The sequence below is a fragment of the Erythrolamprus reginae genome, chromosome 1 (genome assembly GCF_031021105.1).
Source record: "Erythrolamprus reginae isolate rEryReg1 chromosome 1, rEryReg1.hap1, whole genome shotgun sequence".
In the NCBI taxonomy this organism is placed as follows: domain Eukaryota; kingdom Metazoa; phylum Chordata; class Lepidosauria; order Squamata; family Dipsadidae; genus Erythrolamprus; species Erythrolamprus reginae.
Genome location: NC_091950.1, coordinates 172,733,213 through 172,748,780, shown reverse-complemented (window position 1 = coordinate 172,748,780; position 15,568 = coordinate 172,733,213). Strand labels below are relative to the sequence as shown.

The following is a 15,568-nucleotide window of genomic DNA, read 5'->3' as shown; positions in this document are numbered from 1 at the left end:
CTCATAATGAGCAATGTTTTGCTGCATGATTCTAGTACTGTATGTGTAATTTGATGTAACTTCAGAGATACAAGGAAACCATAGTCATTGTTTCCAATAAAGCAACCAAGTTGTTCCCCATTCTCCATATTTTGGTTTCCATCTTAATGCTCATTTAAAATATTGTGAATGAATGTGGCACCACAATGTTAGCATTTCATCATTCACACATCTCTAATGCTAGCACACCCACCCACATATTCTTACTAGACAGCATAACCGACTTATTTGTCTAATACCTAATGGGAAAAAATAGTGAAAATTAAAAGCATATTAAAAGCATATTGGAATTGAGGTTGAGTAAAAAGAAGTCACTTTATGTTTCAATGTATATCAACTATAGCGCAAAAAGAAGGGTACTAGAATAATAACCAAATTGGAAGGGACCTTGGAGGTCTTCTAGTCCAACACCTACTCAGGCAGGATTGATTGTCCAATCTCTTCTTTAAGACTTCCAGTGTTGGAGCACCACAATTTCTGGAGGCAAATTGTTCCATTCATTGATTAATTGTTTTAATTTTGTAATAAACATGTACAGTATGTGCAAATTAACTTACATTTTAGAAAGTCTTCAAATACAGAACCGGTCACAATTCAAAATGTTGGTTATGACCTATAAAGCCCTTCATGGCACTGGAGCAGATTGTCTCAGAGACCGCCTTCTGCTGCACGAATCCCAGCGACCAGTTAGGTCACACAGAGTGGATCTTCTCCGGGTCCCGTCAACCAAACAATGTCACTTGGCGGGACCCAGAGGAAGAGCCTTCTCTGTGGCGGCCCTGGCCCTCTGGAACCAACTCCCCCAGAGATTAGAATTGCCCCCACCCTCCTTGCCTTTCGTAAGCTGCTTAAAACCCACCTCTGCCACCAGGCATGGGGGAACTGAGATACACTTTCCCCCTAGGCCTTAAAATTTTATGCATGGTATGTCTGTATGTATGACTGGTTTTTATATAATGGGTTTTAACTGTTTTTAGTATTGGATTATACTGTCTTGTTACTGTTGTTAGCCACCCCGAGTCTGCGGAGAGGGGAGGCATACAAATCCAATAAATAAGAATAAGAATAAGAATAAGAATAAGAATAAGAATAAGAATAAGAATAAGAATAAGAATAAGAATAAGAATAAGAATAAGAATAAGAATAAGAATAAGAATAAGAATAAGAATAAGAATAAGAATAAGAATAAGAATAAGAATAAGAATAAATCCAGTAAAATGATTGGTATCTCAATCCCTCAGTTACATGACTGGCTGAGTCATTTTCTCTTTGAATGATTGAAATCTGCTTTCTATGAAGAGATATTGTGCTTTACAGCCTTTGAAAAAGAATCAAACAAAATCATATCAGGATATTTATGAGTCTCTTGATTCCGGAATTAGCTGCCACTTTTGAGTGGCTTTCACAATGTGAACATCTTTTAAAATACATTGCTTTACATTTAGTCACAATTTGCATATATGTTAGTTTAACCTACTGCATTATATTTTTTAAGGAAATGGATGAACAAATAGCTGAAAATCAAAGAATGTTTCCTTTGTACCTTCACCTTCCTGGTAATAGTAACAGGAACACGACTTGTTCTTCTTTAAGTAGCAAAGGAGTTTTCAGTAAAGATGAAAACAGAAGTAAAAGTTGGCAAGTTGGAAGGACTGATCATTCCTCAGTTCTAATCTGTGTATATCAATGATGGCCTGCCACTTCCTGTTTAATGGGGGCTGTAGTTTTATTAGCTTTGCTGCCAATTAGGAGCAGCTATCTTCATTTCACAGCAAGAGTTCCCATAAGAAATAACTGGCCTCCCAGCCCTTGAAATGTTTCCTGTAAATATCTACTCTCCTGAGTGTGGTATATGGAGAGTGGATACAGTATGATGTTAGGCTCCCAACTTTTTAAGGAAACTCTGCCCCAGTCTTTAATTAAAACAAGACATTTTACACCCACCTACAGTAACACAAAAAATTTCTAATCCATTACCTACAACCATATAAAATTTGATATTTATACTACCCTTTTACCATGTCATCATGCTGCAAACATTGTTACTGTCAAATCTGTCAATTTAGTAAATCCCACCATTTTTAAGCTGTGTAAGTTAGTCATAAATATTTGACTGAGTTCCTGAATTCTTTTAAATATACAGTGATACCTTGTCTTACAAACCCCTCGTCATACAAACTTTTTGAGATACAAACCCGGGGTTTAAGATTTTTTTGCCTCTTCTTCCAAATTATTTTCACCTTACAAACCAAAGCCACTTCCACTGGGATGCCCCGCCTCTGGACTTCTGTTGCCAGCGAAGTGCCCATTTTTGCACTGCTGGGATTCTCCTGAGGCTCCCCTCCATGGGTAACACCACCTCCGGACTTCCATGTTTTTGCGATGCTGCAGGGGAATCCCAGCAGCGCAAAAATGGGCACTTCGCTGGCAATGGAAGTCCGGAGGTGGGGTTTCCCAGTGAGGGGAGTCTCAGCAAAATTGCAGCATCACAAAAACATGGAAGTCCGGAGGTGGGGTTTCGAGGACTTCCGTGTTTTTGCGATGCTGCAATTTTGCTGAGGCTCCCCTCACTGGGAAACCCCACCTCCGGACTTCCATTGCCAGCGAAGTGCCCATTTTTGCACTGCTGGGATTCCCCTGCTGGGATTCCCCTGCAGCATCACAAAAACACGGAAGTTTGGAGGTGGGGTTTCCCATGGAGGGCAGCCTCAGGAGAATCCCAGCAGTGCAAAAACGAGTGCTTTGGCTTGCAAAAGGGGTGAGTTTGGGGCTTGCGTGCATTAATCGCTTTTCCATTGATTCCTATGGGAAACATTGTTTCATCTTATAAACTTTTCACCTTACAAACATCATCCCGGAACCAATTAAGTTCGTAAGACGAGGTATCACTGTATACAGAAACTGAATAATGCACAGGTTTACTAATTAAGGAGACATTTATTATCAAAGCAGGCAATTCCAGCTACTATATAGAATTATGATTATAGGCCAGCTAAAACCAACTTAATATGAAATCTGCAGTTTAAAAAAAAAATCAGAAGAGGAAACTTTTTTTTACTATATTATTCACTTATTTTTCCACTGAAATGAAGTGGGACACTTTTTTAAATCATCCTGAATATTAAAGACGATAAATAAAGAAAATATCATACCAAAGGAATGAACAACTGCCAGCTCCAAATTATTTAACCTAGATTTTTGCTATGATAAAACATTTTTGGAATCTGATCCCAAACATTTGTGATGATATAAAAGATAGAACTGTTCGAGTACCAAGCCTGGGGAAATGGGCTGGATGAGGAAAATTACACCCCTGATCTAATGACTGAAATCTCTGTTGGTCCACACCAGGACACCATGTTATGTAAAGATACTTCAATGGTAGGTTCCTACCAGTGCGGTCGGGTGCGCCTTTTTAGTAGCAGCCTGCCAATTGCATAATTTGCATGCAATGGCTCCGGTGCTGTCTTTGCCAGTCGGTCATGTGGTGCCATGTTTTTTTAATGAACTTTTGGCTTTTTTCAATTTCATGCATATGTGCAGAAGCAATATCTCACAAGGGGATGCTTGTGCATGCAAGATTTCAGTGATTTTTTTTTTTGCTTCCATGCATGTGTGGAAGCAAAATTGCACGAGGGGGCATGTGCGGTGCACAAAATGCGATGATGTTCACACAGCACCCTGGTAGCCAAGTAAGAGGAAACCGTCCCTGAGATACATTAGCTTTACTAGAAAAGTGGTCAAAGCAATGGAAACTGCAGTTTAATGATTCTAAATGTAAAATAATGCACTTGGGCAAAAGGAATCTTCAATCTGAGCATTGTATTGGCAGTTCTGTGTTAGCAAAAACTTCAGAAGAGAAGGATTTAGGGGTAGTGAACAGTGCGGTCAGGCGGTAGGGAAAGCTATTATTATTATTATTATTATTATTATTATTATTATTATTATTATTATTATTATTAATTAGATTTGTATGCCGCCCCTCTCCAAGGACTCGGAATGGCTCCCAGCAAACAATACAATACAGTCTACAAATCCAATGTTAAAAACAGAACAATTAAGAAAACGTTAATAATAATAATAATAATAATAATAATAATAATAATAATAATAATAATAATAATAAATTAGATTTGTATGCCGCCCCTCTCCGAAGACTCGGGGCGGCTCACAACACAATACACAATGTACAAATCCAATATTAAAAACAGATTAAAACCCTTATCATAAAAATTAATCTCACGACCCAAGCAAACCATACATAAATCATAGTAGCTAAGGAGAATATCAACTTCCCCAAGCCTGGTGACATAGGTGGGTGTTTAGGAGCTTGTGAAAGAACCATCACACAACTCAAAGTGAGATAGCCGAGGGGGAATCAATTTCCCCATGCCTGGTGACATAGGTGGGAAGGCAAGGAGCGTGGGAGCAGTCCTAATCTCTGGGGGGAGTTGGTTCCAGAGGGCCAGGGCTGCCACAGAGAAGGCTCTTCCCTTGGGTCCCACCAAACAACATTTTTTGTTGATGGAACCCAGGGAAGGCAGACTCTGTGGGACCTAATCGGTCGCTGGGATTCGTGCAGCAGAAGGCAGTCTCAAAGGCTGGGATTCGTGCGGCAGAAGGCGGTCTTGAAATAGAATGCTTGGCTGCATAGCTAGAGGTATAACAAGCAGGAAGAGGGGGATTTTGATCCTGCTGTATAGAGTGCTGGTGAGATCCCATTTGGAATACTGTGCTCAGTTCTGGAGACCTCACCTACAAAAAGATATTGATAAAATTGAATGGGTCCAAAGACGGGCTACAAGAATGGTGGAAGGTCTTAAGCATAAAACCTATCAGGAAAGATCAATCTGTATAGTCTGGAGAACAGAAGGGAAAGGGGGGACATGATCGAAACATTTAAATATGTTAAAGGGTTAAATAAGGTTCAGGAGGGAAGTGTTTTTAATAGGAAAGTGAACACAAGAACGAGGGGGCACAATCTGAGGTTAGTTGGGGGGAAAATCAGAAGCAACACGAGAAAATATTATTTTACTGAAAGAGTAGTAGATGCTTGGAACAAACTTCCAGCAGATGTAGTTGGTATATCCACAGTAACTGAATTTAAACATGCCTGGGATAAACATATATCCATCCTAAGATAAAATACAGGAAATAGTATAAGGGCAGACTAGATTGGCCATGAGGTCTTTTTCTGCTGTCAATCTTCTATGTTTCTATTATGTATCTTTATCAATGTTGGCCACAGAAGGATATCATATAGTCTTATAGAGTTAACACACTAAGCAATGACCTGTCTCTGCAGTTGTGCAACTGATGGCTTCTTTGCAAACATCACTGATATTAGAGAAACATAAACAGAATAGTGTTACTTGATAGGGTCATAATATATATGTATATAAATTAAATTACAATAAAAGTCTTTGTATCAGTCCTGAAATATGCTTTCTAAAACATAAATTAAAAGTAAAATTCAATGTCCAATTTTCCTGTTAAAACATGTTCTGAGTTACATGTGCTTAAGTCTTTTTGATATCATTTTAATTGAATGCAAGATCTTCTGTACAGTAGGTTTAAATATTAGGAACTTTCCCCAAATTGTTCTTATATTTAATGTTCATTAAAAAAGGAGGGGGAATTTTTTGTTTTAGCAAAAAGGATACTTCATGATATAGAGGACATTGTTTTTAGAGGCATTTCAGCAACAATAAAAATAAAACAGATTTATATTTGATGAGAAAATAAGAAAATGTTCAATGTACAGTGGTACCGCTACCTAAGAACTTCTCTACTTATGAACTTTTCTAGATAAGAATCAGGCGTTCAAGATTTTTTTGCCTCTTCTCAAGAACCATTTTCTACTTACAAAGCCGAACCTCCAAAACTGTAACTGGAAAAGGCAGGGAGAAGCCTCTGTGGGCATTTCTAGGAATCTCCTGAGAGGAAACAGGGCCAGAAAAGGCAGGGAGAAGTCTCCATGGGGTCTGTCTAGAAATCTCCTGGAGGAAACTGGGCCTCCACCCTCTTTGTGGTTTCCCCAATTGCACACATTATTTGCTTTTACATTGATTCCATATGGGAAAAATGGCTTCTACTTACAAACTTTTCTACTTAAGAACCTGGTCACGCAATGAATTAAGTTCGTAAGTAGAGGTACCACTGTAGATTGAAAAATAATTTTAAGACTCTACTTCACAGAGTTATATAGCCAAAATGCATTGCTTCATTTGCAAGAGAACTTCAAATCTCCAGCATATTTGAGTTTCTTGGGCTTATTTTGTAGGGAAAAGTAGCATTATTTCCCACCTGAGTGTGATACAATTCAGAACAAGTGTTTATCAATGACCCTAAGTTCCAGTTCTTATTACTACTTATTACTCTTGAATACTCTCTTCTCATTTTCTATGACCCAGTCCAGCATGAAAGGTCTATCTCTCAGCAAAATGTAAGAGCAAACATCCTAAACCATCTGTCAAAAAAAAGCCCACCCCACCGTGAAAGGACTTAGAAGCATCAAATCTAATCCATAGATTTTTGGAGAAGCTAAATCTAAAGCAACAATTTAACATTTATTAAGCACAAAGAGCAAAATTGTAAGGCTGTACTTACTTTATTGAAGTTTGATATTTATTTTATGAGTGTAAAGTTAAACTGGAATATGTGAAAGTATGAAAACAATTTGTTCGGTTCTGTGCATACTTTAAAAAATGGAGGAGAATGTTTCTGTGTATAGATTACACATATAAATCAATAAATAAAGGTCTGTTTATCAGTCCTTAAATATCCCTTCTAAAATACAAGAGTGCCCATTTACATTTCTAGCAATACAGAAGCTGTGCTCTGCATGGCTTTCCTTCTTCATTAGTAAATATCACCATCATAGAAGAAAATTAGTTATTAATTTTCTGATTAGTGAAATGAACCAGGTGAAGATAAGGGTGACCAAAGAAGAAGCTCAAAATGTTCCACAGAGGGTTTTATAATCTCCCAGAGGATGAACATGGAGCTTTATTTTTTATCTTTTCCCCTGCTTGTCCCTTTTTTCCATTTTAGTTAAGAATGCAAATTGCACGTCAGACTTTGAAGAATATTTTACTAAGAGAAAACTGGAGGAAGGAGATGGACACACAGTCAGTATAGCAGAGTACCTACAACGCAGTGATACCGCCATTATTTACCCAGAAGCCCCCGAGGAACTGTCTCGCCTTGGCACTCCAGAGGCCAATGGGCAAGAAGAAAACGGTGAGGACAGAATTCATTCTTAGCCACTCCTGACCTTTTGCAGCTGTTGCAATTATAAATGCACTACATGCCTGGATGTTTACCTTAAAATTGAAGAACAGCTGCAGAAGCATGGAATTTCATGAGCAAAGTCTGGGACTGTAATTTCAGCATATTGTGTGTGTGTGTGTGTGTGTGTGTGTGTATGTATGTATATATATATACTGTATATTTGAGTCAGCAAATTGAGAATGTTCTGTAGGTAAAGCAAAAGCAGACAAAAGAAAGGTTATATTTTAAAGGACTGGTGTACTTGCTTTAATTTTACTCTAGAATGATTGACTTTTTAACCATGAGGAAAAAAACCTGCTAAAAGAAGTATTTGTGAGGATGAAGCTAGTATATAAGGAAGTAAAGAACTGGTAATTTAGCAAGCGGCATAAGTAAACAAAATATCAATTTGTCTATTTTTCTCTCTAGGAGTACAGCAGGTAGAATAAAATATTACAAAAGCGTGAACTTATCCAAGGTTTTTTTTTAATTTCCTTTTTTCAAGTGTGTCAAAAAAAGATTGATGTGGTTTTCAGCCTAGGTAGAAATCATGGGTCTCTAGTGTAGACAGATTGGAGTGATTTTTGTCAATCCATCCTGCAGTGGGCAATAGGCCCATTAGCTGCCATTGATTTACTGACCTTTCATCTGGCTTCTCTCTCTTATGTTTCTTGGTTAAAGACCTGCCACCTGGAACTCCAGATGCTTTTGCCCAACTGCTGACCTGCCCCTACTGCGACCGGGGCTACAAGCGTTTGACCTCCCTGAAGGAGCACATCAAGTATCGCCATGAGAAGAACGAGGAAAACTTCCCCTGCCCTCTCTGCAACTACACGTTTGCCTACCGCACCCAGCTCGAGCGGCATATGGTGACGCACAAGCCAGGGACAGATCAGGTGTGGGGGGGCTGACTTTAAGTGATTTCTTTCTATAATAACCCCTTAGAGAAATGATATTGCTTTGATTGGCAATCATTATTAATTTTTCATGGCATTTTGAAGATGCAGATCTTTTAATGGTAATAGCTTTAATTGAAGTCTAAATGATTTTTTGATGGTCTCTTCTAATATGATTTAATAGTCTTATGTTCACGATCGAATGAGTGTGTTAATTTCTAATTTGGAAATTTTATTTGCACTTAAACTTGACTTTAGTTTCATTTTTTTTCTGTTCCTCAAAATGTGAATGAAATTGTGGCATTTTAATTATACAATTATTAAACATCAGCAATTTTAATCCTATTTTTCATCAAGTTTTACTATGCTTTTTTTACCCCATATGATCTCAAACCTATCTCAAGAATCTTCTAATATTTTTTTTATCATTCCTAACTTTTTATTAAGCCACACATGTATGTTTCCCCAAAGTTTAGGACATTGAGTAAATTTTGTGGCATAGATATCTTGCATGCATTTTGATTGTTTTAACAATGAATGATGACATTATCAGACATCTGAAATGTATATACCACAGCATCATATCTGCTATTAATCAACATGATTCCATTATCAGATATGCACTGCATTTAATCAGACAGAAACTGATATACATTTATTATTCAACTTTATTATATTAATAAAGAAGTTACTCAAAAGTGCTATTTTAGAAAGATCTTCACATACCAAAGGTGAATTTTTGAGACTTGCTTCTTAAAAAATTAGCTACATTATTATGTATTATAATACAAATCCCATTGATGTGTAACTATGCCCAATCATACAGTTTATTTCTATTCAAAAGAAAAGAAAATATACTAGTGTACCTTAGCAGGAATCTCCAACTAAAAAACATTTTTATTTGGAGTTATATGTATCAGGCTTACGTTCTAATCAAGCAATTTGACTATTTATTCTTATCTCTCATTTTGTTCCCGCAATCAGTAAACTTACCATTGGGGCAGAGTTTAGCATAATATTTCCTTTTAAAGAGTCAAGAGGGTATTAATCTGCTACTTTGCCACCTTCGTGGCAAAATATTAAGACGCCATCGCTTTTTCTCCTTGCTTTTTTCTCTGTTGCTTCTAACCATGAAAACACTAGAAGGGAAATGACTGGATGTTTATCCCTTCTAACTGCCTTACATTTCACATGTGAGAGTGTGATTGTGTTGGCGCATTACGAATGGTAGCTTTGGTGTTGAAAAGTCCCCTCATTTGCTCATGGCATTTACAATTAGTAAATTAAAATGATTGTATCATATTAACAGTGGCACAACTAAAGTTTATAGTAGTCCTCCGAGGGCTGTGGGGGGAGACAAAGCAGCTGTTGCTGTTTGTTTATGCAACTCAGCAACATATGAGCACTGGTCCCTCAATGGGGCTCGGCGGGCTGGGCTCTGCTTGATCTTTGAAGGTTGCTGCTGTTTGAACAACCCTCCCTGTGTCCCATGTAACACCATCTGTCTCACTAGGAATGTGGGAAGATTCAGCACACCCTAGCAGTTGTCATACCGTTTCTGGGCTGTCTTTTCTGCAATAGTCTTTTGTGTCATTGCTGTTTGGTATGGTGTGTGTGGTGGGGGTGGGGGAAGACTGACCTCCTACCTTGAACATCCAGACTAGATGACTGCAGTTTTCTTTCTTCCTTTCTTTCTTTTTCTTGGTCAGAATTCAAAGTCACAGCACTTTTCTCACTTGTTCAGAAAGGTCAGCTGTGTTTGATTCTATCTTTATGCTGCTTTTTTAACTTGCTCTTTCTGCCAACTCCTTCCCTCCTGTTTTGTCCTGACTACTTTGCATTGCAAAGGGTGGGAGGGAGGGAGAGGGAGAGAAAGAAATAAAGAAATAAAGATAGAAAGAAAGAAAGAAAGAAAGATAGAAAGAAAGATAGAAAGAAAGAAAGAAAGAAAGATAGAAAGAAAGATAGAAAGATAGAAAGATAGAAAGAAAGAAAGATAGATAGATAGATAGATAGATAGATAGATAGATAGAAAGAAAGAAAGATAGAAATAAAGAAAGAAAGATAGAAAGAAAGAAAGAAAGATAGATAGATAGATAGATAGATAGATAGATAGATAGATAGATAGATAGATAGATAGATGAAAGAAAGATAGATAGAAAGATAGATAGATAGAAAGATAGAAAGAAAGATAGAAAGAAAGAAAGAAAGAAAGAAAGAAAGAAAGAAAGAAAGAAAGAAAAGGGTTAATTGTCAAATTCGGGATTCCCCCCCCCCTCAGTGTGATCACCCTTTGCATCTGATAACAAATAAATCTTGCATGTAATCACAATGCTGAATGATTCAGAGGCACGAGAAAGGGTTTCAGAGGTACAGTTTTTAAGCTGCAATAATGAAAAATTACACACAGTTACAGCGTGCTAGCTGTGTAACAAACCTTAGTTTCTTCTTAAAAATTAAAAATCCATTCTTCCCAACATTACATGCCTTAATAAAATTCCAAGGCAAATGCTGAAAATGCATTCAAATTGGCTCCAGGTTTGCTGCCAACCTTTTGATTTTTATGGCAGCACCAATGAAGCTAACAAACATCCGTGCAGAGCTTCTACTTGGACAAATAAATACAAAGCTGCTTAAATATTTTTTTTTCCTCCTCCAAATGCGATCCTCTATCCCTCTGTCCTTTTCCTTCCCTCCCCCTTTATATATAATTATGCACATGCTCCCAGCCATATATTTGCATAAAATTCATGCTGGCGTCTTAACTCTCCTAGCACCAAATGCTGACCCAAGGAGCGGGCAACCGTAAGTTCAAGTGCACCGAGTGTGGCAAGGCCTTCAAATATAAGCACCATCTGAAGGAACACCTGCGAATCCATAGCGGTAAGTCTTTGAAGTTCAGGGCCCTCATTTGCATTTCGTTTCATGAATTTACTCTTAGCAAGAAAGGATGATGGGTTAAGATTTCTGCAACTTTATTTAGAACCATCCGATAGTTCATAAGCGCTTTCTGATTCAGCCTCACTCCCCACATGGTTCAGGAAATAAGCTTGCCTGCCTTTCTACATTCTCACTGCCTCTTTGAGATATATTGATTCTATTATTTGTTTATTCTCTTATTCTTTGTCCTCTTCAGGTGTTTCTGATTTTTCAAATATAAGGCCCAGTGAGAAACTCTAGAAATGAGCATTAGTAATATCCTCCATCCAGCAGTATAATATGCTGGATTTCCTTGAAGTCCACCAAGATCTGCTTTTCATGGATGCCTTTCCTCCTTTTATTATTTTTTCACATTAGTAATTTAGAGTAGCAAGGAAGCCCAATAAACAGGATATTGACCTATTCCAACAAACGCATACTATAATTTGCTGTCTTTGGGCTTAATGTTATATGTGACGACACTTGATATGTTTAAGGTGATATGAAAGCTGGCCATGAGTTGAATATTTATTTTAAGCACAGTTTCTTGAGGAGTTCAATCCTACAGATAAGCCTGATTATCAATTTATCATGGCTTGTGTGGCCAATTCCTAGTTTTTTCTCTCCCTCCCCTCCCTTTTTAATTATTTTTGTTTCATGTTTCTATAAAGTTGTTAGATACAGGCAAACCAGGAATAAGTCAGGAAACTATGAACAAAGTGAGCATTTCATCTCTATTTCCCCTACTATGGTAAACGAATAACAAACAATAGTTTTGTTGGGAAGGGTTCTCTGCCCTAAAATCATGTTTCATTAATTGATACCACCCTAATTATATACTCCCCCTCAAATAAGACATCCCCTGATAACAAGCCCAATCAGGCTTTTGAGGGCATGGCAATAAAGCCAAGCACTTATTTCAGAGTTCAAAAAAATATAAGACAGGGACTTATTTTGGGAGAAACACGGTATCAAACAACACACCTAAGAGCAAAGTCCAGCAAGTGAAACCAGCCTTTTATAACTTATTCAGTTTTTCAGTGGATGATGTTCATAGCATAGGATTTTTTCATTCATTATATCCTTAAAAGTATGCAGCATCTGTAAATTATCTTTCCAAAGGGGGGGGGAGTGATTAGATAAGCAAAGCAAACTTTGACATCTCTTTATCAGGCATCAAAGATTGGCTGCAGCTTTCCAAATTGGCGTCTATTCAATGGAGCGATGTTCCTTTAATAAATGAATGAATGAATAAGTAAATAAATAAATAAATAAAAAAACCAGTTATTTCTTTGATCTCCTATATGTTTTACATTATGTCACAGAACAATGGGAAAAATTGCACCATTTGAATTTTTCAGTATATGAAAATCTAAATGAACTTTTCCCTAGGGAAATCATAAAGCTCAAAATTCTAGCTTTCCATTACAATTGTTATACATCTTTCCAGTCCACTGAGAAGCTTACTCAGCAGTAAATTTCATTAATTCCTATAGAACAGGAGTGTCAAACTCGGATCCTCACCGCATTGTCACATGACGTATCACAACTTTTTTCCCTTCGCTAAACCGGGTGGGCATGGCCAGCGCGTGACCCATCCGGTCCATCAGCTGCAAATTTGACAGTCCTTCTATACATATTTATACTGGATGGGAGAGCAATAGGAAATCAGGCAATGATGATCCATTTCCATATTATTACCTCCCTTTTTATATGCTGTCACAAGGACTGACTTCATTCTAAGGGGGTCTTTACTCATACTTCTATAGGCAAATATATGTTGCCAAAAAACCAAACTAAATCATTCAATGTGATATTTTATAGACTCGAACTTTACTGTACATTGGAATTCCTTAGAAAGCAGATTTTGTTAATATTTTGTTAATATTTAATACATTAATAATTCGCTTAAATGTATCTAAAAATCAAGCAATGAATGTTGCTTTATAAAAAGTAAATCAGCCCTGGGAAATTTTAATCCAAAATTAAGAACTTCTAAGTCCCAATGAAATTATGCCCTTTCAAGCAAATAATTTAATTCAGATGTAAATACAAAGCACCATATCTCACTATGAGAATATTCTGTGCTGACATTTCTTCTTTCTCTCTTCTCTCCCACTAGAAGAAATTTATTTACAATACCAAATCTTCAGGAACGGTGTTTAAATTATGGTTAAACTACAGGTTGAAATATACTTGAATAATCCAGGATCATAATTTGATCCTGGATTATTCTCATTACTCTTTGCTTAAGTAAACATTGTTTTCTGAATGCAGACATCATGAGATGCTCTCATTTGCTTATATTTAAAAGTAGAAATTGCTACTCTAATGATAGGCAAGACTAAACCTTCTTTTCATAGAAGGACAATCGGAGATTCCTCCTTCATTTTAACTAGGATTTAAAATCACTTAACTCTGATGGATCATTGCACTTATTTTAATAATCTGCATAGAAATATTCTTTAACTTTAAAAATGAATAAGTGACTCTAGCAGCAGGTCTAATTTAATGCTCATTTTTAAAAAAATGCAGTATGAGCTTTATTTGTTGAGGTGTACTTGACTAGGGCTGTGTTCACAAAACATGCCTACCTGTAGTTAAGCTATTGTGATTTATTCAATTATCAGAAATTTTCTGAATCACACAATTTACTGACCTATAAATTAACAAAATTGTTTGGTACAACATACTAAATGAAAATATGACTGGGGGGTTGGTAATTCGACATATTATGTAAATGCGGTCCATTTATTTGTCTGTCTGTCTGTCTGTCTGTCTGTCTGTCTGTCTGTCTGTCTGTCTATCTATCTATCTATCTATCTATCATCTATCTATATTTATTCAAACATGTATAACAGGTATAATAAGATAACAGGTATAAGTATAAACATGGACATGAAGACATGAAATGAGTACAAATAGGGACAGTAAGACCATGGGGAGGGGCGGCATATAAATCAATCAAACAAACAAACAAATAAGACAGGGACGGTAGGCATGCTGGTGTACTTATGCATTTCTTAAATTTAAATTTCTTAAAGGTTCTGATATCCTGAAGGCTCTTACCAAAAATGCAGGCTATAGTAGATATTTTTCTTATGTACAGGCACATAGGCTATTAAAGTCCACTTAAAAGTTGCATTTGAAGGGAAAATGTTATTACATTTTCACATTGTGCAAACTGTAATAGTTCCTGAAAAAATATAGATTATGTGAATTTTACAGTATTTTTTTCCTTAAGTTTGAGTGACATTGATAGTTATTATTTATTAGGCAATGGTGCTGAATAATGAAAGGGGACATATAATTGCTGTGTTGCTGCTTTGGCTAAGAAAAACTTGAGATAATTAGGAGATTTTAAGAAGGTGGGAAAAAGTGGGAGGAAATCTGTCTAGAGATTTTGTGTGGCAGAATTCAGATGAGTTGATTCTTGGTCCTTCCAATCTTTCCCCCACCCCACTCATCCTCAGCTTTAAAAGTTTCAAGTTCTGGGATATCACATGATTTTTTTCTCTGATATATACTAAACATAGCGTTTATCATTCTGCATCTCTCTTGTGTCCAACATTACATAATACAGTAGTATATAGAATACTATTATGTAATAGTATTTTGGGTTACCAAAAATACAAATATTTTTGGACCCCATTAATCTTCCAGATCCCCTCTCTTAAAACAGATCCTAGCCCCACAACCTTTGAACAGTAACCCTTGATGCATTGTGTAAAGCTCAATACAATGGACACTGAAAAGTTCTGTATCTCGTTATAGTTTTCCATGTGCTCCCATAAATAGTTAGCCTTCAAATTCTGAATTATTGAACTCATTCCAGAATGACAGAAAATGGAGTCTCATTTTGCCTCCTTCACTTCTATTTCCTTATCTGTTCAATTTCCTTCAGTGCCTGGTTCATTATAAGACCATTGTTCTGCCTTACAACTAAATTCCACACAACTGTGGCTTGCATGAAACATAATTTGTTTCCCAATTAAGCCATGATTACTAATTCTTTTGAAGGCTATCATTGATGCATTCCTATCTACTTGTGGAAACCATAATCTATAAAAGAGGAAAGACAGGATAAGAAAGAGGAAGCAGGAAAGAAAGAATTCAAGAGTGTGAGAGAAACTCTGTTTGCTTTGGAGAGATATCTACTACTCTTTGATATTTTCCCATCTGGAAGGATCAACAATTAAAAGCCAAATAAATATCTATAACTTGTTATCAGGCAGTGTGTATTTTGTTTCAATTTAGGATGTTGTAAGAGAGGGAAAGGGGCAACTGAGTCTTCAGAGAGGGGCGGCATACAAATCTAATAAATTATTATTATTATAATAATTATTATTATTAAGTGAACCAGTAGTGGGTTCTAAAACCCATTTCTATGGTTTGCCAGTGGGCTTGTGCATGCGCAGGAGCTTTTGCACGTTCATAGAATT

General features: G+C 36.8%; 1 protein-coding gene across 4 annotated transcripts in view; it reads left to right on the top strand.

The window, feature by feature from the left end:
• The window catches only part of ZEB2 (zinc finger E-box binding homeobox 2), a 196,881-nt gene that overhangs the window by 154,323 nt on the left and 26,990 nt on the right, over window positions 1–15,568 (top strand). For all 4 annotated transcript variants that reach the window (XM_070731488.1, XM_070731491.1, XM_070731489.1 and 1 more), the window contains exons 5-7: window positions 7,093–7,281; window positions 7,993–8,207; window positions 10,982–11,090. In XM_070731488.1, the coding sequence (XP_070587589.1) occupies window positions 7,093–7,281; window positions 7,993–8,207; window positions 10,982–11,090 (513 nt within the window). The remainder of the gene's footprint in view (window positions 1–7,092; window positions 7,282–7,992; window positions 8,208–10,981; window positions 11,091–15,568) is intronic.